General features: G+C 37.6%; 2 protein-coding genes across 4 annotated transcripts in view; one reads left to right on the top strand and one right to left on the bottom strand.

The window, feature by feature from the left end:
• Positions 1–2,920: 2,920 nt before the first annotated feature.
• Positions 2,921–17,887, top strand: LOC135210860 (uncharacterized). 2 transcript variants are annotated; one of them, XM_064243760.1, is made up of 2 exons: positions 2,921–3,028; positions 16,638–17,887. In XM_064243760.1, the coding sequence occupies exon 2, from the start codon at positions 16,646–16,648 to the stop codon at positions 17,867–17,869; it is 1,224 nt and encodes a 407-aa protein (XP_064099830.1). In that variant the 5' UTR covers positions 2,921–3,028; positions 16,638–16,645; the 3' UTR covers positions 17,870–17,887. The 2 variants fall into 2 exon arrangements, with proteins under 2 accessions (XP_064099830.1, XP_064099831.1); XM_064243761.1 differs by lacking the exon at positions 2,921–3,028 and adding an exon at positions 12,849–12,921.
• Positions 17,888–25,202: 7,315 nt separating this feature from the next.
• The window catches only part of LOC135210859 (uncharacterized), a 124,295-nt gene continuing 123,037 nt past the window's right edge, over positions 25,203–26,460 (bottom strand). For both annotated transcript variants that reach the window (XM_064243758.1, XM_064243759.1), the window contains one exon: positions 25,203–25,406. In XM_064243758.1, the coding sequence (XP_064099828.1) occupies positions 25,302–25,406 (105 nt within the window). In that variant the 3' untranslated portion in view covers positions 25,203–25,301. The remainder of the gene's footprint in view (positions 25,407–26,460) is intronic.

Raw genomic sequence — 26,460 nt, 5'->3', positions numbered from 1 at the left:
AAAAGCGCCGTTTACATACGTGTCTAGAGTGCCTACATCCCTTCCCCCCTCCCTCCTCCTCGCCGTTCACCTTCGTTAGCCGCACTCGTCTGTCTCCAAAGTAAGACTATTATGCTAAATAACTCTTTTATTTCTTTATTTCATATTTTGTTATGTATTTGATAATTATACATGTTTATTTGTTATTTAAAAACATATCTTTATTCATAATTTACAATGGTTTGGGGATTTTTCATAGTTCCGGAACAGATTAAATTGAATTCAGTTATTTTAAATGGGAGAAATTCGTTTGAGATACGAGCCGATTGACTTACGAGCTCAGTTCTGGAACAAATTAAACTCGTATCTCGAGGTACCACTGTATATATATATATATATATATATATATATATATATATATATATATATATATATATATATATATATATATATATATATATATATATATATATATACGTATATAATGTGTGTGTGTGGACAGGGTGACAAGGAAACAGTGGGTCATCTATACATGATATCTATTTGCTCTAACAAATAAGTGCCTCGACATGCTCCATAAATATGCATTAAAATAAGACATTTCAGGAAAAGCACCTGCTAGACTAAAAGTTGAAGACTGAACTGACTCGAAAGTAAAAGTAAAGGGGCCAAGAAAATCAGCTCAAGCCAGATACAACTGTACAGAGGTGTGCGAGTTCAACTTGGGCACCAACTGGTTAATAAATAACTATTATAAAATCAGTAGTTCCTGTGGATGACTTGTTTGGGGCAAAACAGAGGAGTCAGAATACAGAGTTGATTCCAGCATTATATATCATTTGAATGATTTCTAATATTGAGAATTCTGGATTGAACAATCTGCAACCAGTACAATGACTGACACCTCTATGTGAATCTGCTCTGATCCACAGCAATTGTTTAGTAGATTCTACATAAGTCCAAAAAATTACATCAGCAGCAAGTATATTTGTATATGACTCACGGTTGCATTATTGGACAGATTCTATCCTTAAATTCAAAAAGAGACCCTATTGTGAGGGGATTTTTTGGAATAAGAATGACTTGTAACGCATTATGTGAAATGTTTTTCTATTTATGACTTTAGATTATTTCTAAATTTATCATCTTGGATGTATGGGATACTTGCATGAAGTTTCTTCCACTGTACAGTACTTCAGTGCTGTACTTATAACAGGCGAGTCAGTTTCTTATTTAAGACATTCTTAGTGTTTAAAGAGAACCTGAGATGGAAACCAGTTATAGGTAAAATATTTGTGTAAGAACATTATTTCTTTATGATAAATCCCAAGAAGAGGTTACAGTATAAGCCTGGTGGACAGTAAAAATTGAATTTAGTTTAAAATGATAAAACAAGCACAATAAAAGTTAGAGCCCAGACAAGTAAAAGTTTTTTCTAAAAACAGAAGTGTTAAAACTGTCATTATGTCAAAACACCAGAACATCCAAGAATGGTAATTTACATTAGAATGAGAGGCTAATGTTCAATTGCTTTTCTTGGATGCTTTTATCTCTCTTAATGGCTCAGTGGTCTAAGTCACTATCTTTTTTTTTATAAACCAGGCAACAGTTGGAACCCTTGTAGTGACAAGGAACTTACCAATTATACTTTCCACTGGGTGTAAGGTACTTCCAAAGTATAGTAAATTAAATATTAAATAATATTTGTGGCTAAATATTTATGAATGTAAAGAGTAATGTGTATAATCGACAAATTCATAATTAGTCAAGTGTTACACTTTTCCAAAATGTTATCATGGTGGAGAGTTTATGTCAATTTTAAGTGCAAAACCTGAATTGGACTGGCATATGTACTACAGTAGAGTCAATGTCAATTCACTTCTCTCTTGAAGGTTCAGTGATCACAGTCACTGTCCACCATTGTCCCTTCACCAGACAACAGCTCAAAATCCTACCGGTAATGAAGAACTTATCAATTATAATTCCCCTTGGCTGTAAGTTGTTTCCAAGGTAGTATAGTTAACTTGATATATAAGAATATTTGGAAATCCATAGCATTAATTGGGAGTAACACACATCAAAATATATGAAGAATGGATTTTTCTTTGTTGCCTAGAAAACATGATTAACTAAATTATTAATGCATAAACAAAACATGATTTGGTAAATTTAATAAGTTTACCAAGAGCTTAGATACACAGTAAGCAATTGATTTTCTGTTTTGTATCATGAAACATGTTGGGCAAAATTTAGGAAAATTATTATTGACAGTGTGAAATAATTTATACTAATGTACATATTAAGAGATTTAGTGGCATCTAAAAACTTGTGAATATTGAACCACCAGTGCACTTATATTCTGGTAGACTTCAAAGCTCTCATAACAAGAAATTTTTGTTTTATTAAAATATAATTCTGAAAAACACGAAATGAAACATTCATACTTGCATATTCAACACAATTGTTCATGTCTTATGTGGATGAAATTGTATTAATAATGTCATCTGAAATCTCGTTTGATATTTATTCTACAAATAGAATTAGTTGGGCAAAATCAAGACTTAAATGTGACTGTTTCTCAGTCATTTAATAGTTCACCTAAAATTTACCCAGTTTAAGACTCCTCAAGTTCTATGCCATCTTCACGAGTATTCAAGGTCAGAGGTTGTGCTTTTTTATATCTAATCAACTGCCAGACTGCTTCAAAACTAAACAGACTTATGAAGGCAAGCTAATCAATACAATAAAAAATTTATATGAAGAGAACTTTGTTTCTGAATAAATAACATTCAAGAATAAACATGGTGAAAATAAAAAAAATCATATTATTTTTCACAGCAAATTTAAGATGATTATTATTTCAAGTACTTATGAACAGTACTGATTTGCCACCATAACAGTATTCTTATAGATAAGATATAATTATCTAACACTCAAACCAGATTATTACTATCATGTACAAGCACTCCATTTGCCCTTTAGTATCTCATATTGAGAAGTTTGGAATACTACCTTTGGTTTGCAGTCTTGGAAATATTTTAGAACTTGGGTAAGGACACTAAATTTCCATTTTCGAATGAACTGAACCAGTTGCTATTGAAGACCAAAGCAGTGTAAAGAACTGCACATACAAATATCAAACTCTGAGGTACTTGAATATTATGAATTCTAAGAGAAATTGTGTTGCTTTGCTATTTTATAGGCCATAAAATGTGATCTTGTTGAGATGTCATGAAATCAACTGAAATATATCATCTGTAAAACCGTTGATCAAATACATTTCCTTTAACAAAAATGGTGAAGAGTATGAGGCTTGGTGGTGGGGTGTAAGATTATGTACTACAACTGTAGCCATACGTGTCACACAAGGCAACTAGAAGGATAACTGGTGCCTTGCAGACAGACCTTTTTAGCCAAAGGCTAATGGAATGGAATATAGAATTTTGGCCATAGCCAAGCACTAGGACCTATGAGGTCATTCAGTGCTGAAAGTGAAATTGATAGTCAAAAGATTTTAAAGGTGTAACATGAGGAAACCCTCGCAGTTGTACTATGAAACAACTGTCAGGAGAGAGTGGAAAGTAAGATGGAAGAAAGAGAATATGAACAGAGGTACAGAATAAGGAATGAAAGGGGTTGCAGCTCGGGGCTAAAGGGGATGCTGCAAAGAACCTTAAGTAATGTCTACAGTGCACCGCATGAGGTACACTGAAGGCACTACCCCCCTACGGAGTACTCAAAGGCTAAGCCCACCGCTTATAACTGTGACTAACAACTTCAAGGGCATGACTTTGTAAAAACTTTAGCCAAATCTAGAAACCATGCTGGATGTGTCAAGAATGAGAACAGTATTCACCTATTGGTGTGGTAATCTGACAAGGTAACGCAGGATTTACCACTGTGATTAACAAAGTCAGTGAAGAAGTAGTAGATTACAGCAGATAATAGGTTTAGGCTTTAGATTTTGTGGGTCACAGACATGAAGAAATAGAAGAGTAAAAGCAGTGAGTGTGAAGAACAAGTGGTGTTATTAAAATGAGTTAGTGACACACTAATAAAGGTAATGTTATAGTAGGGGAAGATATTCCTAATATAATTTCAGCATACTTCAAATAGGCTACCAGACCCAAGGGAAGAAAATATTTAAGGAAAACTATGATCAGTGATTAGAATGGTATAGCGTGGAGAGAAAATAAGAACAGCTATAAATGAGCCAGTTGGAAGGAACAAAAATGGATATGAGGAGGTTCCTGTAGGCCATGGATTTGGAGTGGGGAATGAAGATGCAGTGTATGAACTGAAAATGAATACTGAGTTTTGAACTGATCAGCAATAACACCTAGTTTATGAAGGGAGATCATCATTTAGTAATATTTCAAAGTAGTGGAATGGAACACACAACCAAATAGATTACCTTAGGGTTAGGAATTAAGACAGAAGAAGTTTTCTTTAAATTACGTATACAATAGTGCCTCAGGATACGACATTAATCCGTTCCGAAGCGGCCTTCGTAACCTGATTTTTTCGTATCTTGAACTACGTTTTACATGTAAATTACCTAATTCGTTCCAAGCCATACAAAAACACCACAGTAAATTTTATAATAAAGCTAAATTGACCAATAAACAATAAAATACAACAATTTGGACCATTCAATACCTAACATAACCTTTATTGTAGTACGTACCTGTAAATAAAGTGTATTTCTGGGCTCAGCTCGTGTCGGCCTATGAAAGTATCCTTAATATCATTCTTTCTAGGCAAAATTAATCTGAAATTACCAGAGAAAAACAAAATTAAGAAAATGTCAGTAAAACTGACTCGCTCACTCTATAAAAGAAGTGTCGGTATGAGAATAGGGGCGAGTGGGAACACTACCACGAGTCATTCACCATTTAGACCTTCCAATCAAAATCCCCACCAGAGAGAGCTGATACTAAGGGGTGATGCGGCCGCTACTACTACTACTACCGACGCCACGGACAGCAGCGCCCCTAGCGGTCATCCTTAATTATTAGCGGTACACGTTGTATGCTTTTTTCTTTCGTGCCGTGTTATCTTTGGATTTATCTCCTTATTCACCATGGAACGTGCTGCCATCGCATCGGCTAAGTTAAGTGCCTCATAAGTAGTATTTTACCGTATTTTAGTCTTGCAGGGACCAGTATTTTCCTTCTAATAGGTCATATACGGTTTCCCGGTCGACTCGTGGCGGCGCCATGCCGCCTCATGTTAAGAATTCCCGGTCTTCCATACTGGGACTTCTTATACTTATGGGCTTACTATATCACGTTCATCGTTTTTTACATCGTTTTTATAGCTAGGACAGCCCTTTTACCATTTCTCTTAGTTTGGTATTTAGGGCTATTCTGTGTTTCTGGCCCAGCATCCAGGCTCTTGCTCTTCATCGGCTATCGCTGGCTCCGAGTAGTCAACTGTTCCTCGGAACAGTTTGCCTCCTCCTGGGCTTCTTTTTCTTTTACTAAAAGTGTCTTTTCCACCTTTTACGATATAATTTTAGTTTTATTTAGGGTGTTAGGCTAGCCTAGGTGCATGTCCCATGCGTTGGTACAGTCTGGTTCACGTGGCCCTTCCACGGTTGTGTTGCTATCGCGGCTTAGGCCACTTGCGGTCACGTGTTCCATAGCACCTTACCCTTCCCCTTCCCTCCCTACCAGGTATAGGGAGGGGTCTGGGGGACTCCTTGGTTACCATGACAACCTCAGTAGCCTTCCTCCCTCTTTCTCTGAGGAGGCCAGGAGTTCCTCCCAGCTGGGGTATAGGGCGACCACTTGTCTCGGGTACCGGGTCACCGAGCGGGTAGTTGTTGGGACGGGGAGGAGTAGGCCACCCCCCCCCCCCATTGCTCAGTCCCACCTTTCCCCTACTATAACGAACGGAGCCTCCGCTGCAGCTGGGGCCCCTTTGGTTATAGTTCGTCTGGCTCCGCCAGCGGGCGGGGTGGTCACTACTAGTGGTCTATTGCTTGCCTACTATATCCTGCCTTTTTCCCGCTACCGGAGGAGAGCTTGCTTCTTACCCGGGCACTCTTCTAGTAGACGGGGAAAAGATTTATATATATTTCGTTATAAATATAAGGATGTACCCTAATTTTACGGTGAATTTTAGTATTATCTAACTGTGTGTATACCATCTCCGTCGTTCTCCGTCGTGGTTTCATGGCTCACCACCACACCTGGTTGGATATTTTCTCGTGTCTCCGGCGTAGCCTTAGACAACTCCAACCGCCTAGTTACCACACCTATTATGGCGGGGCTCTGGTTTAATCTACCTTTCACGCTCCGGCATGCAGCGGAGCAATTGTTAGGCTGTAAGTGTTCTCCTGATACTTATGTATCTTTCCACTTACAGGCTACCAACTGTCAGGTCCTGGGGTGTAACGCGACGCTGTACGACCCCTGCGCCCACGATGAGTGCAGGACTCACGCCCCGTGTGCCACGACCCACAACGCCATGATCGTCTGGCACCCAGAAGCCTGCACCATTTGCTATGACCTTGTCAGTCAGCTGGTGGGGGGGTTAAGTCGATTTTAGACTTCTTTATCGTATTACTAATAACACTTAGTCATAAGCTTGTTAAACCCCGTCCCCGCCACTAGAAGCTTCATTTCGCCTTCTCTTTCAGGCTGCCGCCGTGAAGGAAGTCGCCCTAGCAACCCTGAAGGCTTGGGTGGGCGGCTTCGGGAAGAACGCCGCCAAGGGCCAGCCGTACATCTTAGATAAGAAGCTGGCCGTTCAGATCTTCCCCGGCGGCAAATCAACAGGCTACGTTGATCCCATCTCAGCAGCCCCTCTCATCGCTTCCATACAGCAAGAGGTGCAGCAGTCGTTCGGGTCCGTGGCCACGCACGAGCCGGTCCCAGACGTCGCAACTTTGGACCTGAACATCGAACCTATGGCGGTAGGGGCGGAGGATTTGTTGGTTGAGGTAGGTGTGTCGGGCGCCCAAGGTCTTTCCTTAGGCGCTCCTGGATCTTCTCCTGTCCCTTCTACTGCTTCTTTTCAAGGCTTTACGGGATCTGAGATCCCTGCCCGCTCTCCCGCTCTCTCTGTACCCCCAAAGGTGAAGGGACAGAGAGAACAGAAGACCCTCCATAAGACGACTTCTAAGAAGTCGTCGTCGTCTTCTTCAGTAAAGAAGTCCTCGACTTCCTATGCTGACGCGGTGAAGGCTAAGCCGAGCTCTTCGTACTCCAAGAGCTCTAGAAGCAAGGCTTCTAAGGAGAAGGCTCGCACTCCAGCTGAGCCAATGCCTTCTCCGGCCTCCACCGCATCCACTCCGGCAACGCCGGTTGGAGTAGCGGGACCGAGCACCTTTGATCCCACTGCCTTCTCAGCAGTGGTGATGCAACAGGTAGGAGAGATGGTAGGCTCGCAGGTCTCTGCCCTCGGAACCAAGTTTGAACAGATGTTTGCGCAGCTGTCAAACACCCTTAGTCAGTCGGGCCAATCCATCCAAGATCTCTCTAACAGAGTTAGAGAGAATGAGGACCGAGTAGCTGGGCTTTCTCAGGCTCCTCATCCAATCTCCCCAGTAGCAGGTGCTGGCATTCTCCAGCTACCTCCTTATGAGTCGCTACCAGCCTTCTCCATGGATAACCCATGGAGAGTGGCCGCTTACGCTCCATTCAAGGACGGTATGATCTCTGTCCCGGAGTGTGGAACTCGAAGGATTGAGGACTTCGAGTTTTATCCTCCGGGATTGACTCAGCCTTTCATTGGATATGCTAGGCTGACCGTGGCGGCCCTCACTAGGGAGGACAAGATTTCCCGAGAAAACGTGCTATATAGTAGAGAGCACGCACAGCGGGAATGGGTTCACTGCCTGGAGGACTGGGAGTGTACCAACACTAAGCTCCAGGCTTTCAAGAGTCCTTTCACTATTTTCGCGACGGAGGAGGAGGCTTCTCTTCCGTTCGCTACCAAAATAGTGGAAGCGACTCTTCAGGCAGTCCTCAAGGATGAAGCCCTGCCACAGCTGAGGGAAGCGGATTCTACTTCTCCGCTCTTTCCAGCCTTTGGAGAATTGTGGGAGAACTTGCCTGCCACATTCACGCTTGGTAAACTTAAACCAGACTGCGCAATGGACCAGTTTGGCGAAAAGCTTCCAAGGCTGCCTGATACTTTGATTCAGGCAGAGTTCGATGCTCGAACTAGGTTTGGGAGGTCCCTCAACTCCTTAATTATCACTGAAATGGCGGCACTATCGTATGGCACAGAACCGCTGTTCAAGATTCTGGCCAAGTCTCAGCTCCAAACAGTTCAGACGGATGCTTTCGACTTCTTCCAAGCTAGGAGGAACTGCCGAAAGCATGTTCTGCAGGAGTGCACTATTAGGCACGAACCTAATAGACTCCTGGCTTCCAGTATGTGGGGGGCGGACCTCTTCCCAGAGTCCGCTGTGAATGAGGTGCACCATGAGGCTGCTAGGCTCAACCAGAGCCTTAGAGCTAGGTGGGGCATCTCCTCTAAGAGGAAACAAGAATCCGCCCCTGCTGCTGGTAAGAAACTCAAGAAGTCTGGTAAAAGGTTCCAGCCTTACCAGAAACATCAGCAGCAACAGCAGTTCGTTCAGGCCGTCCCAGTTACCCAACAGGGACAACCATCAACCTCAAAACAGGCCCAACCCATCCTCCTGTTGTCCCCTCAGTCGCAACCCTCAACCTCCTACGCAGTCTCGCCGGCCTTCAACCCTATGTATGAAGGTCAGGCTTACCCTCCCTTTAATAGGCTTTCGAGAGGTAGCAGAGCGAGAGGCCACTTTCGCCAGCGTGGCACAGGAAGAGCGGCAAGGGGAAGGCAGTTCAGAGGAGGGCGAGGAGGTCAACCCGCCCAACAACAGTGAGGCTCCCCAGGTAGGGAGGGAGGGCTGTTCCTCTTCCGTCACAGGTGGGGGTTCAGCAAATGGGCACAGAGCATCGTGTCCAAGGGATTGGGTTGGAGTTGGATCAAAGATCCCCCTCCAATCAAATCATTTTATCAGGAACCATCAAAGGAATTGACAGATTACGCGAGGGAACTCCTTCAGAAAGGAGCTATTGCGAGAGTCAAGCATCTAAAATTTCAAGGTCGCTTATTCAGCGTGCCAAAGAAAGGCTCAACAAAAAGAAGGGTAATCTTAGACTTGTCAAGGCTAAACTCTTTCATTCGTTGCGACAAGTTCAAAATGCTTACCATCTCGCAAGTAAGGACCTTACTTCCCCGTGGAGCCGTCACATGCTCCATCGATCTTACAGACGCATACTATCATATCCCTATAACCAGGCACTTCCGCCCATTCCTAGGCTTCAAACTAGGAAATCAGACGTTCTCATTCAAAGTGATGCCCTTCGGTCTGAATGTAGCCCCCAGGGTATTCACGAAAATAGCAGAAGTGGTGGTTCAACAATTGAGAACTCAAGGGATAATGGTAGCAGCATACCTCGACGATTGGTTGATCTGGGCACCAACAGTCGAGGAATGTCTCAAAGCCACGAAAAAGGTAGTTCAATTTCTGGAACATCTGGGGTTCCAGATAAACAAGACAAAATCCAGACTTACTCCAGAGTCTCGTTTTCAGTGGCTAGGAATCCAATGGGATTTGTCTTCCCACAATCTGTCAATTTCGGTGGTCAAACGGAAAGAAATAGCCAAGTCTGTGAAACAATTTCTCAAATGCAAACAGACATCAAGGAGAAACCAGGAAAGAATCCTAGGTTCTCTTCAGTTTGCCTCAGTGACAGACATCCTCCTGAAAGCAAGGCTGAAAGATATAAACCGAGTTTGGCGATCGAGAGCAAACGCCAAATCTCGAGACAAGTTGTCAGTAATTCCACAGATCCTTCGCAATCAGCTCCGTCCATGGACAAAAGTGAAGAACCTGGCCAAACTAGTACCCCTTCAATATCCCCTTCCAGTGTTAACCATTCACACGGATGCCTCCCTGTCCGGGTGGGGGGGATATTCTCAATTCAAACAAGTTCAGGGGACTTGGTCAGTTCAGTTCCGCCAGCTCCACATAAACGTCTTGGAAGCAATGGCAGTATTTCTTACCCTGAAGAGACTTCTCCCCCGAAAAAGTCTCATCTAAGACTAGTTTTGGACAGTGCAGTGGTAGTTCATTGCATCAACAGAGGAGGGTCCAAATCCAAACATGTGAACCATGTCATGATAGCCATCTTTGCTCTAGCAGACAAACACAAATGGCATCTGTCTGCCACTCACCTGGCGGGGGTAAGAAATGTGATAGCAGACGCTTTGTCCCGGTCAGTCCCTCTGGAATCAGAATGGTCCCTGGACGACAGGTCATTCCAGTGGATATGCCGGAGAGTCCCAGGTCTCCAAGTGGATCTCTTCGCTTCACAAACAAACCACAAGCTCCCTTGCTATGTGGCCCCCAACCTGGACCCTCTGGCTTATGCCACGGACGCCCTGTCGTTAGATTGGAATCAGTGGAGGAAAATTTATGTCTTTCCTCCAGTGAATCTTCTTCTGAAAGTCTTGAGCAAGCTGAGGACTTTCAAGGGACTAAGTAGCTCTGATTGCTCCAGACTGGCCCAAGAGCAACTGGTATCCTCTGCTTCTGGAATTGGGTCTCCGACCTCAACGGATTCCCAATCCCAAGCTGTCACAATCAGTACAAATGAGGACTGTGTTCGCTTCCTCAGGAATTCTTCAGACCCTAACTTTATGGACTTCATGAAGTTTGCGGCTAACAAAGATGCTAACATTGATCCACAAAACATCCTCTTCCTAGATCAGATAAGAGAGAGTCAAATATTAGACAATATGACTCAGCTGTTAAAAAATTAGCATCCTTCCTGAAAGAATCAAACACTACAACCATGACAGTTAACTTAGCTATATCCTTTTTCAGATCCTTGTTTGAAAAAGGTTTAGCAGCTAGCACTATTACTACTCATAAATCGGCTTTGAGGAAGATCTTCCAGTTGGGTTTCCAGATAGACCTAACAGAATCTTACTTTACGTCTATTCCTAAAGCCTGTGCTAGACTTAGACCTTCTCAAAGGCCTACTGCAGTCTCATGGTTCTTAAATGATGTCCTCAAACTAGCTTCAGATACTGACAACTCGTCTTGTACATTCATAATGCTTCTTAGAAAGACATTATTCTTATTAAGCCTAGCTTCAGGAGCTAGAATTTCAGAACTGTCGGCTCTATCCAGAGATGCGGGTCATGTGGAATTCCTCCCCTCAGGAGAAGTTCTGCTTGCTCCGGATCGTAGTTTTTTGGCTAAAAATGAGGATCCTCTTGCAAGGTGGGCTCCTTGGAAAGTCATCCCACTTCCGCAAGATCCTTCTCTCTGCCCAGTATCAACTTTAAGAGCCTTTCTATCTCGCACATCCTCAAGATCCTCAGGTTCTCTCTTTATGAGAGAAAAAGGTGGTACTTTATCGGTAAAAGGAATTAGACAACAGATCCTTTACTTCATTAAACAAGCCAATCCTGATTCATTTCCTAAAGCACATGACATCAGAGGAGTAGCCACCTCAATTAACTACTTTCAACATATGAACTTTGAGGATCTTAAAAAGTGTACTGGATGGAAATCTCCGACAGTCTTTAAACGTCACTACCTAAAGTCCTTGGAATCTTTAAAATTTTCTGCAGTAGCAGCGGGAAACATTGTTTCTCCTGATACTGTATAGTAGTCATAGTATAGATCCAGGTCTCCTTTCTACCTACCTCGTCCAACATGCCTCACCCCATCGCCATGCTACTCGGATACTCTAGCCTTAGCCGCTGAGATCATATTGGTGGATTGTCCCTTATTTTTTTGCTAGGGACATCCACACTATGTACTTATAATGTACTTCAGTGTCCCTACCCTTATTTTTATGCTAGGGTAGGACACAATGTGTTTGTATATTATGTAAATATCTTACTTAAGTGAATCTATTATGTTAATTTACATTGCTTTACTGGATATTACTATGTTTAATATAAGTTAATGTTAAGTACTTTATATTGTTTGCTTTCTTTATCATGTCATTGTTTAGGATAAGTTAGCTTTAAGTACTTAGTTTGTATTGTGTAATGTCCCTGATTCACTTATATTATATACCTCTTTTTTACAACTGATTTTCATTTGTCCTTATTCCCATCTTGTCTGTTTCTCTGGTACTCTTTCATAGGCCGACACGAGCTGAGCCCAGAAAAGGGATTTTGACGTAGGAAAAATCTATTTCTGGGTGATTGGCTCGTGTCGCCCTATGAAACCCACCCTGTCCTTGTTTACCCACCCTGCAGGACAAGATGTTCATAGATTAAGGATGACCGCTAGGGGCGCTGCTGTCCGTGGTGTCGGTAGTAGTAGTAGTAGCGGCCGCATCACCCCTTAGTATCAGCTCTCTCTGGTGGGGATTTTGATTGGAAGGTCTAAATGGTGAATGACTCGTGGTAGTGTTCCCACTCGCCCCTATTCTCATACCGACACTTCTTTTATAGAGTGAGCGAGTCAGTTTTACTGACATTTTCTTAATTTTGTTTTTCTCTGGTAATTTTAGATTAATTTTGCCTAGAAAGAATGATATTAAGGATACTTTCATAGGGCGACACCAGCCAATCACCCAGAAATAGATTTTTCTTACGTCAAAATCCCTTTAGTGTACATGGTACAAGAAATACTTTAAGTACATGTAGGTACATATGTAGTAAAATGTGGAACCTTACCTTTCGTGTGAGGTGATCTCCGAAAGTGGCAACAGAGGAGGAGGACAAATGGCAGAAAACATGAAAACTTAACTTTACGAAACACATTAAAAAATGGCAGAAAACATTAACACTAAACTTTACGAATCACATTAACAAATGGCAGAAAACATTAACACTTCTTGATTATCTCCATCTTCGTTCTCCACAGAAAGCATCCTCTTCTTTCCGTGAACTTCAGCAACATTCTTGGGACCCATGGCTAATAACGTAAGTAATTAAGTTCACACACAACACGTTAAAGTAACTTACAATACAACGAAAGCGAAATCACTAACACAAATTTACGTTAACAAATGAAATACATATATGTGAACGAATGAATTCCAGTGTTTACGATAACACTGCCGCAAAAAATGGTCAAGGAACGCCTTTGCATAGAGGCATGATGCTGACCAATAGGAGAGCAGGATCTTATGGCGGTGACTAGCATCAGGAACCAATGGGAGAGCGGGAGATGGTGGCAAGTCTACTCAGTTGGCGGCGCGCGAGTTTTAAAATTGTTCTCAGTGGTCTGGGCGAATCTCAGACTTTATCCTTTCGCAACCTGAATTATTTTCGTATACAGAGGCAAAAAAAATCTTCGTCTTTGCTTTCGTAACTTGGATTTTTCATAAGTAGGAACTTCCGTATGTCGAGGTTCCTCTGTATGTACATGGTAATTCTTGTTGGTCACAAAATGCACAGTAAATTATCAAACTTGATGAAAATTATATATTTCTTATCACTTGGCTAACAAAATTTGTTCTCTTTACAAAACCGTCAAGTCAGAGTAAGACTGAAAACAGAGTTAAACCCACATTTTACTTTTAATAGATAGGAAGAAATGCTTTAAATCTTAACCTAGGTACCAAAATCATTAACACCATGGATTTCCTTTCACTGTGATGATTGTACACGTAACTAACACAATGCATAAGTATCTTACAGAACTTAAGAGCAAAATGCTAGTGTTATTATATTCACCTATCAACATCATGAAAGGCTACCCAAACAAATGACCTGCCCCCACTCAATAGAAGGAAGAACCTATGCAACTTGTTTTAAATTCATTCCAACATTCCTTGAATTTAACCCATGTCTACAACATCAAGGCTTTTTAAAAGGTGACATCCTTACCACATACAATATTTATAATTGTCTACAATGCAGTCACTAATCAAAAGTACACGAGTTCTTTCACATTTAACCCTCTCGTGATCTGATGATGCATAGCGTGTGTCAAATTTTTTTCTGTGTGCACAGGTGACATGCCGGGCACATAATATGTAAATTATTTTCTGGAAAAATTCACGAAAAAAAAAAGCGTCATTCATAGAAAACGTAGTTGACGCCATTGGGTTGACATATGATGAATCCTGAAGAAAATGCAAACCCGACGCTGCTGGCTTACTTAGCTACAATACAAAACGTCAACACAAGTAGGTTGGAAAATCTGAAAATTGCACTCCGTAAAAATTTGCATTTTTTAATCAATTACAGCTCATTAGCAAACACATTTATAGGAAAATTATTGCTTCCACGTGAAAGATCAAACATTTCTACACAATTTAGGTATAAAACAAACTCCCTAAACCTAATTATTATATTTTTTAATGACTATTTCCAAAAAATATCTATGATTTTTCTTAAAAATTTCATGTGTACCTTACACCCTTATATTTTCGGCCTGTGTGCAAGAGAGTTAATTCTGTGCCATGCTGCGGAGATAAAAGCAAACCTAACTTTTCAACATATTCACAAGCCTTTATCAAATCAATTATCAGTGCTACTACTGTGCTGGATTAATGCCTGCAGTTTGTTTTATAATTATCTACTTTACTCAATAGATGTTAATTAATATAAATACAATTTTCACCTGTTTTCTACCTCAAATTCATCTTTGTAAGTGTTAAATCTTATAAACAAAAACCAAAGGTAAATGCTATTCCAAGTCAGTTTTTAGCAATTAAAACTGACTAACAACAAGGAAAGATTAGCTAAAAGCTATTTCATTTGTTCTGATTTGATTTATATAGATTTTTGGCATTATGCTAAGCACTGGAGCAACTAAGGCCATTCAGTGCTGAAATGGAAATTGACAGTGAAAGGTTTGAAAGGTGTTACAGGAGGAAAACCTCACAGTTGCGCTATGAAACAATTGTTAGGAGAGGGTGGACAGTTAAGATGGAAGAAAGAGAATATGAAGAGGTACAGTAAAAGGAATGTAAGTAGTTGTAGATAGGGGCTGAAGGGATGCTGCACAGAACCTTAAGTAATGCCTACATTGTGAACTGGGAGTAAGAAAGTTGATAACTACTGTGAACCTGGGAGGTAAGTACATGAAAAGATAACTGTTCCTTGGCCTAGTGAGTTTTGTTGAAGCCTCAACCATCACCAAATTGTATGATTTTGATACTAAATTATAACAAAATCTTTTTAGTTTTATTTTCTGAGATATAAGTTTGATCTACCCCATCAATGCCTGTTGTTTACACTTTAACAAAATATTTTTGGTGGCTAAATGACAAAAAAAAATTTTTAAGATGGATTTTAAGCATAATCATATAATACTATTCCTATTAAGTTCCAATCATATAATACTATTCCTATTAAGTTCCAACCTTGCATGGCAGAGTGACCATTACAACATCTCTGCACAAGGAAATTGGATTTTATATTGTACATATATCTGTAAACAAAGGTTTTAAAACAAATTGCTTCAACCATCAAATCCCCTTTGCTCATTGAAATTGTTGATCCTTGTGATTTTATGCTACTGCAGTATATGTAGTATGGAAGTACCAATATAAATCTCATTCAGTCAAAACTCAAGTGCACAAGAGCATTCAATTTCTGAGTTATGCTTCAAGTAGCTTAATAAGTGCTCTATGCTTCCTTTGTATTCTTCACCATTTGTCACCAAGGCTCTCTCTATCTCTCTCTCTCTCATACAAATATGTTTAACCGTAACAATAATCACTATTCTACCAATGCAAACCTCAGAACATGCTCCTAACGGCTGAATGAAATGACTGAACAAACAAAATCTTAATCCCGTTTTGCCTGAGATAAGCAAAAACCGGTTCTAACACTTTGTCAAATTGTGCCACTACTTGTGAATGCTATGTGAAGTTCCTAACTAGCCTGAAGTTTTGGCATAGTCTTATGCATCACCTCCTGGGCTTCAAGTTTTGTTATCTAATGTCATCCACCCATATGTAATAAGTGATACTCTTCTTTTCATGTGTAGAACTCCCATGCTTTGATACCGTTTGGCCCTTTGGTAACCCAGGATTTGCAAGTTTCTGGGCTTAAGGAGATTAGAACACAAAAACTGCCAAAACTGATACGTCTGTCCATGTCAGTGGCATGACACGTACTAATACAGGCAGTCCCCGGGTTACGACGGGTTTAGCTTACGACGTTCCGAGGTTAAGGCGCTTTTAAATTATATTCATCAAAAATTATTTCCAGGGTTACGACGCCTACAACGCTCATCTGGCAGAAGAAATATGTCACCAAAAAGGCAAAATAATCAATATTTGAAGGTTTTTATATGCAAAATGCAATGAGAATCCAGTTTACATAGTATTGAATGCACCCAAAGCATTAAAAATAAGGTTTTCTTAGGATTTTTGGTGATGTTCCGGCTTACAACAATTTTCGGGTTATAACGCGTCTCAAGAACGGAACCCCCGTCGTAACCCAGGGACTGCTGTACAGTAGCCTGTACTACAGATCTGCAAAATAAATATACACAACGGTATCAAGGATACTATAGGAATTTAATGTAATTATATTTTCACATTTCATTACTCAATTCTATTTTTAATTATTCATATGAATTTTCAGAAGAAATGCAGTTACAAATATGTGGGGTTTGGCAGTCACACTCATATTGCTTATCATACACTAATTATGAAATTTTCCCTTTACTCTCACAGGATACATCATGGCAGATACAAAACCTGATGCAAAAATCAGTGATCCCAACAAAAGTGAATATCACAAAGAAATACCTCCACACAATATTCATAAAGACAAATATAAGGAGACTACAACTGATAACAACTTGACTTCGAAAATACAAAACAGTAAACCAGATGAGCCACAAAAAGTTTTTTCTTACAACATGAATGAGAAACAAGATGATTCTGAAATAGAAACAAGCAGGCATGCTGTCCTTGATGTTAAGGTAAAAGGTGATGATGAAAGCTATGAAAACTCTAACAATGAAGAATCTATAACAATAGATGTAGCAACTACAGATTGTAGGAAGGATAGCAATATTCCACTAAAATTTGATGAACTTCCTCCTGAACCAGACTGGACACCTATATCGAATGTCAATGTGAAAAGTGAAAAGGATGCATACATCATTGCAGATACAAAATCTAATACCAAAAACTATGATCCAAACAAAAGTGAATATTATAAAGAAATGTCTCCCCAAAAAATATGCAAAGAGGAGTCTACAAAAACAGATTTAGAAACTTCATTTTGTACGAAGGATAGCACTATTCCACTAAGATTTGATGAACTTCCTCCTGAACCAGACTGGACAACTATATTGAATGTCGTCGTGAAAAGTGAAAAGGATGCATACATCATTGCAGATACAAAACCTAATACCAAAACCTATGACCCAAACAAAAGTGAATACCACAAAGAAATGTCTCCACAAAAAATATGCAATGAGGATTCTACCAAAACAGATTTAGAAACTGCATATTGGAGTAAGGTTAACACAATTCCACTACAGTTTGATGAACTTCCCCCTGAACCAGACTGGACAACTGTATCAAATGTTGTAGTGAAAGGTGCAAAGGATGTTTCAGTACCTGATAAAACATCTGAATATAAAGGATTTCTAAAAGAACAAGTAAACAGGAGACATTCATATTCTAAGAATCAGTGCTCCAGGGTACCACAAAGTGCAAAACTCTCGGTAACAAGAGCATCAAAGGATGAGCTAAGACATGCCATCTTGAATAGTAAAGGCCATAAATTTGATAATCTTCAACAAGAATTTCATCATTACAGAGATGATGGAGACTTGAAATATGTGCAACGTGATGAATATTACCATTACAGAAGAAATTCCAAACCTCACACAAGCACTCAAGTTAGCAGCACTCCATATCGTCCTCGTGATCCAAGTCCTGATTATGATTAAAGTGTTTATATATATATATATATATATATATATATATATATATATATATATATATATAGATATATAGATATATATATATGTATATATATATATATATATTATATATATATATATATATATATATATATATATATATCTATATATATATATATATATATATATATATATATATATCATATATACTATATATATCTATATATCTCTATATATCTATCTATCTATCTGATAATAGTATCTATATATATATATATATATTAATATATATATATATATATATATAATATATAATTATAATATTATATATCTATTAATATAATATTAAATTATATAATATATATCAATATATATAATCTTAATAATTATATATTATATATAATAATTATAATATATGTATTAACTAATATATATATTAATACTATATATATATATCTTTATATAATATAATATATATATTATAATATATATATAATATATTAGTATATTATATATAATAATATCTATATAATTATATTATAATATATATATATTATATATATTATTATATAATATAGATCTATAGATATATATATAATATATCTATATCTATAATATATATATATATATATCTATATAGATATATATATATATATATTATATATATATATATATATATATATATATATATATATATATATAGTATATATCATATATATAATATATATATATATATATATATATATAACTGGTTAAATGTTCTGTTACAACAGAATTCTATTTAATAAAAGGAGCCCATAATAATGAAAAAATTATTCTATTTTGGCATTTAAACAGTGTCATGGCCATATATTTTACCATAATATGTAATAACTCTTTGATAAAAATGTGGAATTTCATTTGCCTAATCCTGCACAGTACAAATTTTTAATGTCAGATTCATTGAACTTACAGGTAACCCTTGGCTTACAAAGAGAGGGAGCAGAAAAAAGTTACCTTTTTCTGAACACTTAACGATGTCAAATTTCATCTCCACTGATATCTTCTTCCTCTTCTTAGCGGCAATTCCTAACCTCTTTTCCTTCATCTCTTTATTTGTCCTATCTTCCAGTTAAAGAACTTAAAAAAGTAAAAGAGAATAATAAAAGTATGGTTAGTAATGTTATAATCATTGCTTTAATGGGTACAGCCATAAACAACTGAACGAAAACAGTTGTTTTGCTACAAACAACAGAACCAAATCGGATAACAACACTTTTGCTTGCATTTCAGCCATTGTACAGTGGTAATAAATTACCCTAATTATGTTACAAATGACATTAATTAAATAGAACAGGACTGATACATTTTTACATTATAACTTTACTCGCTAAGGAGAAAATATCAGCAAGGGAATACAGTAGTGCCTCAGGATACGAAATTAATCTGTTACGAAGCGGCCTTTGTAACCTGATTTTTTCGTATCTTGAACTACGTTTTACATGTAAATTACCTAATTCGTTCCAAGCCCTACAAAAACACCACAGTAAATTTTATAATAAAGCTAAATTGACCAATAAACAATAAAATACAACAATTTGGAACATTCAATACCTAGCATAACCTTTATTGTAGTACATACCTGTAAATAAAGTGTATTAGTGTACATGGTACAAGAAATAATTCAAGTACATGTAGGTACATATGTAGTAAAATGTGGAACCTTACCTTTCGAGTGAGGCGATCTCTGAAAGTGGCGACAGAGGAGGAGGATAAATGGCAGAAAACATGAACACTTAACTATACAAAACTCATTAAAAAATGTCAGAAAACATTAACGCTAAACTTTACGAATCACATTAACAAATGGCAGAAAACATTAACACTTCTTGATTATCTCCATCTTCCATTCTCCATAGAAAGCATCCTCTTCTTTCCGTGAACTTCAGCAACATTCTTGGGACCCATGACTAAGAACAATACGTAAAGGTTGTATTATGATGAAATCAGGCGACAACAGCGAACTGCATCTGTTAATTTTTTTACACAAAAATATGTTCCCAACACCATCTATTAACAAAAACAACTAAATTTAGTTAACAACAACATGTAGTATTTAAGTCATATTTTGACTTAAAAACACTTCATTAAATGAAAAATAACCTCTTCCCACATGGAGTTTCTAGAGATATTTTTATGCTAACTAGAAGCAAGAAAAGCGCTCTGAATTGTGTTAAATATGGGGAAATAAACTTACCTCTGCCCTCAGCTGATTTTTTCAACCAAAACATTAATCGCTTTGTTTGTATTTTATAAAACAATAGTAATGAGACTTCATACAGTATTTGATACAGTGATGCAAAGCATAACTTTTTAACAGATTCATTGAAAAGATGCATAATGGTTTCACAGTGTTTAAGCCACTGATAACTGTAAACCCCAGTTATGAATATATTGGACAAGGGCCATAAAAACCAAAATGCCGATAACCGATTAGGCCAACGACTGGTGGTTGCTTGTACATATATATACATGAGTCATCTCACATTACCGTGATTCATATACATACATCGAGCTACAAATGTCCTTTAATATCTAATTCACTCTACCTCGGAATTGATATATCTTCATATATGTTAACCAAAGGGGAATCTTTTAGTCTAAAAGAAATTTGTCAGCTCACAGGCGCAAACCATCGATCCCAACAAATTCAGGATGCACAGTGAAGCCTTAAGGGGGCCGGCCGGAACCCCATATATGGTGGTATAGGGCGAAAAATGCAAAGTCATGAAAAAATTGATGGAGCTTCATATGGCAATTGAGAATACGTATACGAAATATTTCGTCAAAATTCCTTTTACTTTCGTAGTTACAGGGTAATTAGTTAACGTAACTCAATAAGCCTAAAACATTGATCCGTACAAGAAAATGCAATATTTCTTCTATTATCGTAAATTTTGATAATTATTGTCAAAGAAATTGGGAGAAATGGCATCTGTAGACATTCCCCGAGTCGAGAAGGGAGACTTCAGCTCAGCTACCAAGTCCAGACATGATTTAGTGCGATCACAAACTTCAAGTAGTTTACACGTTCGATTTCACCTCTGACATTCGCTTGCTTTTACGTATGTTTATGTATGTTTCGGCAAGAATTTCATCATGCCAATGAGGAAAAGACAAGGAAAACATCTCGCTAACATACAGGCGAAGAAAAATCGCTCAAGTATTATTACAGGATATCATAATATATGCGTAGTTAGTGAAGAGAGAGGGGAAGGTTGCGTAGTAACGCCCCTGTCATGCCTGACAGCACACGTCACACTGTGCCCAAGGCTACGATCTTTGAGCAAAGAGATCTTCATTTATAATAAATAACAAAGTTTTGGTTTTTTAATACCCAAAATGGAATGTGAAATCCATAATAATCATGATTTATTAAATTGTCTTTGTCAAAAGAGAGTGCACCTTCGAGTTTCACCTCTGACATTCTCTTGCATTTACGTTTGTTTATCTTTGTTTCGGCAAAATTTCATCATGCCAATGAGGAAAATACAAGGAAAACATCTCGCTAACATACAGAAGAAGAAAATTCGCTGTAATAAGCCGAGTTAGTGAAGGGGAGAGAGAGAATTGCGTAAGGAGGAGTGCCCCATCTTGCCTCAAGCAGTGCCCCAGGATACGATATATGAGCAAAGGGATCACCATTTATGATTAAATTATGATAAATAAAATACTTTTGGTTTATTAATACACAAAAAAGAAATATACTACATTCATAATAATCATTATTTATTAACATTTGTCTTTATAGAAATACGAAGGAAAACTTTGAACGCCCGTATCTCAAAACTATACTTATTGACCTTCAAAATCTATCTTCTCACTTAGTTTTAAAGCTATAAATTGGAATTTGGTATATAACTCAGAAAGACATTACAGAACAATCAAATAGAGCCCTTTTTTCCAATTTTAGTTTCCTCTTTTTTTTATAATTTTTTTTCCTCCTGATTTATAGGGTTTATTTTTTAACCATATTGAAAAATTCATATCTAGCAAAAAAAAAAAAAAAAAAAAAACTTTTAGAAAAAAACTCCCCATTCGATTGGAGTTCTACATCAGGTCTATATATGGTAGTAATCCCCAGGTCTTAATACAGTATTAAATATCAAGGGAGGAGATAGAATTTGTAAAATGGTTATTTTCGGGATAAAGCGCCCTGGCGTCACAAAACAAAAGGTCAGAGGCGAAAATCATATGCGGTTTGGAGATGTCCCAAGTCACCTTATTAAGTGGTATGAATATCAAAGTCCTGTCCTTAAAAAATGGCATTAGCCGGCCGGCCCCCTTAAACCACAATGGTGCAGTTTAAGGCTTCAATGTGTGTCTTGAATTTGTTGGGTTCAATGGTTCGTGTCCATGAGCCAACAAATGTCTTATCAGCTAAAAAATTCCCTTTCAGTTAACATATATGAAAATATATTAATTCCGAGGTAGAGCGAATTAGATATTAAAGGACATTTGTAGCTTGTGCTTATATGTATATACGTGTGTATATACAATACACATTACGTAATTATATATATATATATATATATCATATATATATATATAATATAATAGATATATATATATGTGTGTGTGTGTGTATATATTGTGGGTATATATATATATATATATATATATATATATTATATATATAATTATATATATATCTAAGATGTGTGTGTGTGTGTGTGTATATGTTGTGTATATATATATATATATATATATATATTATCGGATATATATATATATATATATATATAGTGTATATATATACTATGTATATATATGATATATTTATATAAGTATATATATATATATATATATATGTATATATATATATGTATTTATCGGTATATATTGTATATATATAATAGGTATATATATATAATATATATATATATATATATAATATAAATTAATATATTATATTACAGGCAGTCCCCCGGGATATGACGGGTTCGGGTTACGACATTCCAAGGTTAAGGTGCTTCTCAATTATATTCATCAGACATTATTTCCAGGGTTACGACGCATGTTCCAGGGTTACGACGCCTACAACGCTCATCTCCCAGATGAAATATGATACCAAAAATGCAAAATAATCAATATTTGAAGTTTTTTTTTATGAAAAATGCAATAAGAATGCAGTCTACATAGTTTTCAATGCACCCAAAGCATTAAAAGTAAGGTTTTCTTAGGATATTTTCTGATGTTCAGGCTTACAACGATTTTTGGCTCACGACACGTCTCAAGAACGGAACCCCCGTCGTAACCTGGGGACTGCCTCTGTGTGTATATATATGTGTGTGTGTATATATATAGATATATATATATATATATATATATATATATATATAATATATCTATATATATATATACTGGCAGCTGGCCCCAGTCCCCAGTTATTAACAGGGGGTGTTCTGTTCCGACAGCTTGATAAGTAAAAAAATCACCGATAACCGGAAATTGGCAATTTTTGGCACTGATAACCAGATTTTGGTGCCAATAACTGGTTAATGGCACCTCTGTTAGGTATGTATCAATTATTGGTACCGATAATTAGAAATCAGTGCATTTGGCGTCGAAAATTTGCGATTTTTGCTTATCATTTAGCCGTCAACAGACCCCCCGCCCCCAATAACCAGGGAGTCTTCCACAGCCTGTTCAAAAAGCATCTTAAAGAGTTGTCTACTAAAGCATGAAAAGTTAAATGATCTTCATAACAAATCTCATCTAAAATAATTCTAATAGTTTCAATTAAAGGAACATTTGTAAAAAGTAATTCTGCATCAAAGCTAGTTGTATGTGGATCACCATCCTGTAAAACTATTTGTGCTTGGAACTCGTAAACATTTTTTAATGAAAATTGGTTATAAGCAAATTTGCTAATGTGCTACCATAATTGGTACTAATGGGAATTCTATTCTTGTGTATTTTAGGGTGACCATATAAAATACTAAATGAAGAGCCTGTTACAAATTTGCTTATAACCAATTCTCACTAAAAAATGGATATGAGTTCCAAGCACAAATAGTTTTACAGGATGGTGATTTACATGACTAGATTTGATGTAGAATAACTTTTAACAAATGTTCCTTTAAATAAAACTATTAAGATTATTTTAGATAAGATTTTTTATGAAAATAATTTACCTTTTCAGGGTTTTAGAAGACAACTCTTTAAGACACTTCTTGAGCTTGATATGCATGACTTTGTTTATTTTCAATGGTCAACTCTTCTCGCAGGTCGATGGTATTGCTATGGGTTCCCCTTTGGGGCCTGTTTTTGCTAATATTTTTATGTCTTCATTAGAAGAAACTTTTTTAACCAACTGCCCAGGTGTAAACCCACATACAATAGACAGTATGTCTATGACACTTTTGTGTTATTTAAAGAACCTTGGTAAAATGAGATGCTCCTAGATCATATCAATAAACAACACCAAAATATGAAATTTACTATGGAAAATGAAAGTAACAACTCTCTCCCTTTCTTTGACATTAGTCAGTAGAGATAAGTTTGATCTTATTTTTATATAATTAGGAATTTCATGTTTTTAATAATTTTACTGTCATTTACAATATTTTTAATGATTATGTGTTAATTTTGCAGATTTAAGATACATTGAGATTATGAGAGAAACGTTTGTGAATAAACCATGGATTTTGATATATACATCAAGTTAGTTTTGGCAGAATCAGTGCTTTGGAAAATCCTAATTTCTTTCTATTTTCACAGCAAGACATGATAAAACCTTCAACATACTGACATTTAAAATAGTGTATTTGGTTTTAAAATAAGCCATCCACGTTTTAATTTCTGAAAACCCAATACATAACTCTTAAAACTAACCCTACACAAGTAACCTACTATCACATCGTCTGACATCTGGAAGGGGCCTATGGATACTTGGTCAGTAGTAATGTCTTTCCTGTAGGTTTCTTAGTGTGACTTGATGTAGGTTAAAATCTTTTTGAATACAATTAGGAAGCTGTGCCCTGAATTTTCACACACTTTTCATGCATACCATTTGCTACATTAATAAAGACATAATGTGCATGAAGAATATTCCTGGAAAATTATATAGGCAGTCACCTAGTTTGTAAGTTCAAGTTTGTTGATAACTGCCTTCTATTCTATGATGGCTATACTCTTGTTGCTATGACCAATACATACACCATATTCCAACAATAGGCTTGCTCTTTTTAATTTGTCATAGCAGTTGTAGCTTTAGTTGTTTTATCAGCATCTTTGTTTCCCTTAATGCCCACATAAGCTAGGATCCAACATATTTCCATATTTATAGCAAATTCATGTGAGGTGGAATAATAACTCGTTTAAAAGTCAACTACATTTTTCCTAAGAAATAAAACTTGGAATAACAAAGTGATTACAATATCTAATATCTTTCCAAATAAAAAATAGTTAACCGAGTTCATTCAATATCTAACGTATTGTCTTTCTTGTAACCAGAACTATGGCCTGGGGAAGTGTAACTGCCTTTCATTTCCATCAATGTTTGTTGTCTGGTCACACTGCCCTGAGAAAGAAAAAGATTTTTATTTCAATGCAAAAAATTACATTCACATGGTTTCCCTAGATCTGAAATAAAAGCTTATATTATACTAACCATAAATTTCCACTAAGTTTGATATAGATACTATATATAAAACTTTTATCAATTCAGTGAACAGACAGAATATATAATACTTGCACGTACAGGAGATACATGGCCATGCATCAAAAACGAGAATGCCTTCCTTCCACAAGTTCCACTGCCAAGCTCACAAACATGAACATGCGAGGGAGAAACACGACCTTGTGGGGCAGATGGCGAAGAACTCCTCTCATTTGCACGAACACAGACATGCTTGGGAGAGACGCAGTTGTGTGAAGCAAGAGGTGATGCACTCCTTTTGCTCGCAGATGACGAAACCACAAAGTCCTTGATCCTCCAAAGTCTGACATGATGGTGAGGCGGTGATGGAGAGGAAGCAGGAGGAGTGAAACTCCCACCCCTCTACGAGGTCTCTTAGTAGCAGGAGGTGGAGAAGAGACCCTACGTTTAGTGGAGAAGAGACCCTACGTTTACAACTCTTCTTCTTCGTAGAAAAGGCAGAAAACCTCTCTTCCAGAACAGAGTCCAGCCTCTTGAAGATTGCTTGAAACAACGCCTCAGATGGCTCAGCGAGAGAGGACGTCATAATGATAGAAGGATGAGCGGAAAAAACTGCATCTGACGCATAGGCTGAGAGGACGCTGGGAGTGACATCACGACATCTCTAAGACCAGTCCTGGTCAATAGACTGGGGGAGCAATAAGGCGCGACCAAGTGAGCACTGGTGATGAAACGGGAGCTCCGCAAGGTGGCAGCACGCAAGAGCCAATATACAGAGTCCTGGGGGAGGTAGGACTGCTATAGGGGACAGTGGGGGGGTACATGCCTCCAAGAAATGTGACAACAGCCCATCCAAGGAAGGTGAACCCCGTAGACCAAGCGAAGCCCAAACAGCCGCCATCTTGGACGACTCCAAACCTGACACTAAGAAATTAGATGGTGTAGCCTCCTTCCTCTCTAGAAGAGAATTGGAACC

This window comes from Macrobrachium nipponense, chromosome 4, assembly GCF_015104395.2.
Source record: "Macrobrachium nipponense isolate FS-2020 chromosome 4, ASM1510439v2, whole genome shotgun sequence".
NCBI lineage: Eukaryota > Metazoa > Arthropoda > Malacostraca > Decapoda > Palaemonidae > Macrobrachium > Macrobrachium nipponense.
Note: the sequence above shows the minus strand (reverse complement) of the source record. Positions and strands in the feature narration are given on the sequence as shown.

Excerpts from the sequence above, each read along its gene's own strand:
- LOC135210860 (XM_064243760.1), top strand. The coding sequence starts at position 16,646 with ATGGCAGATACAAAACCTGATGCAAAAATCAGTGATCCCAACAAAAGT.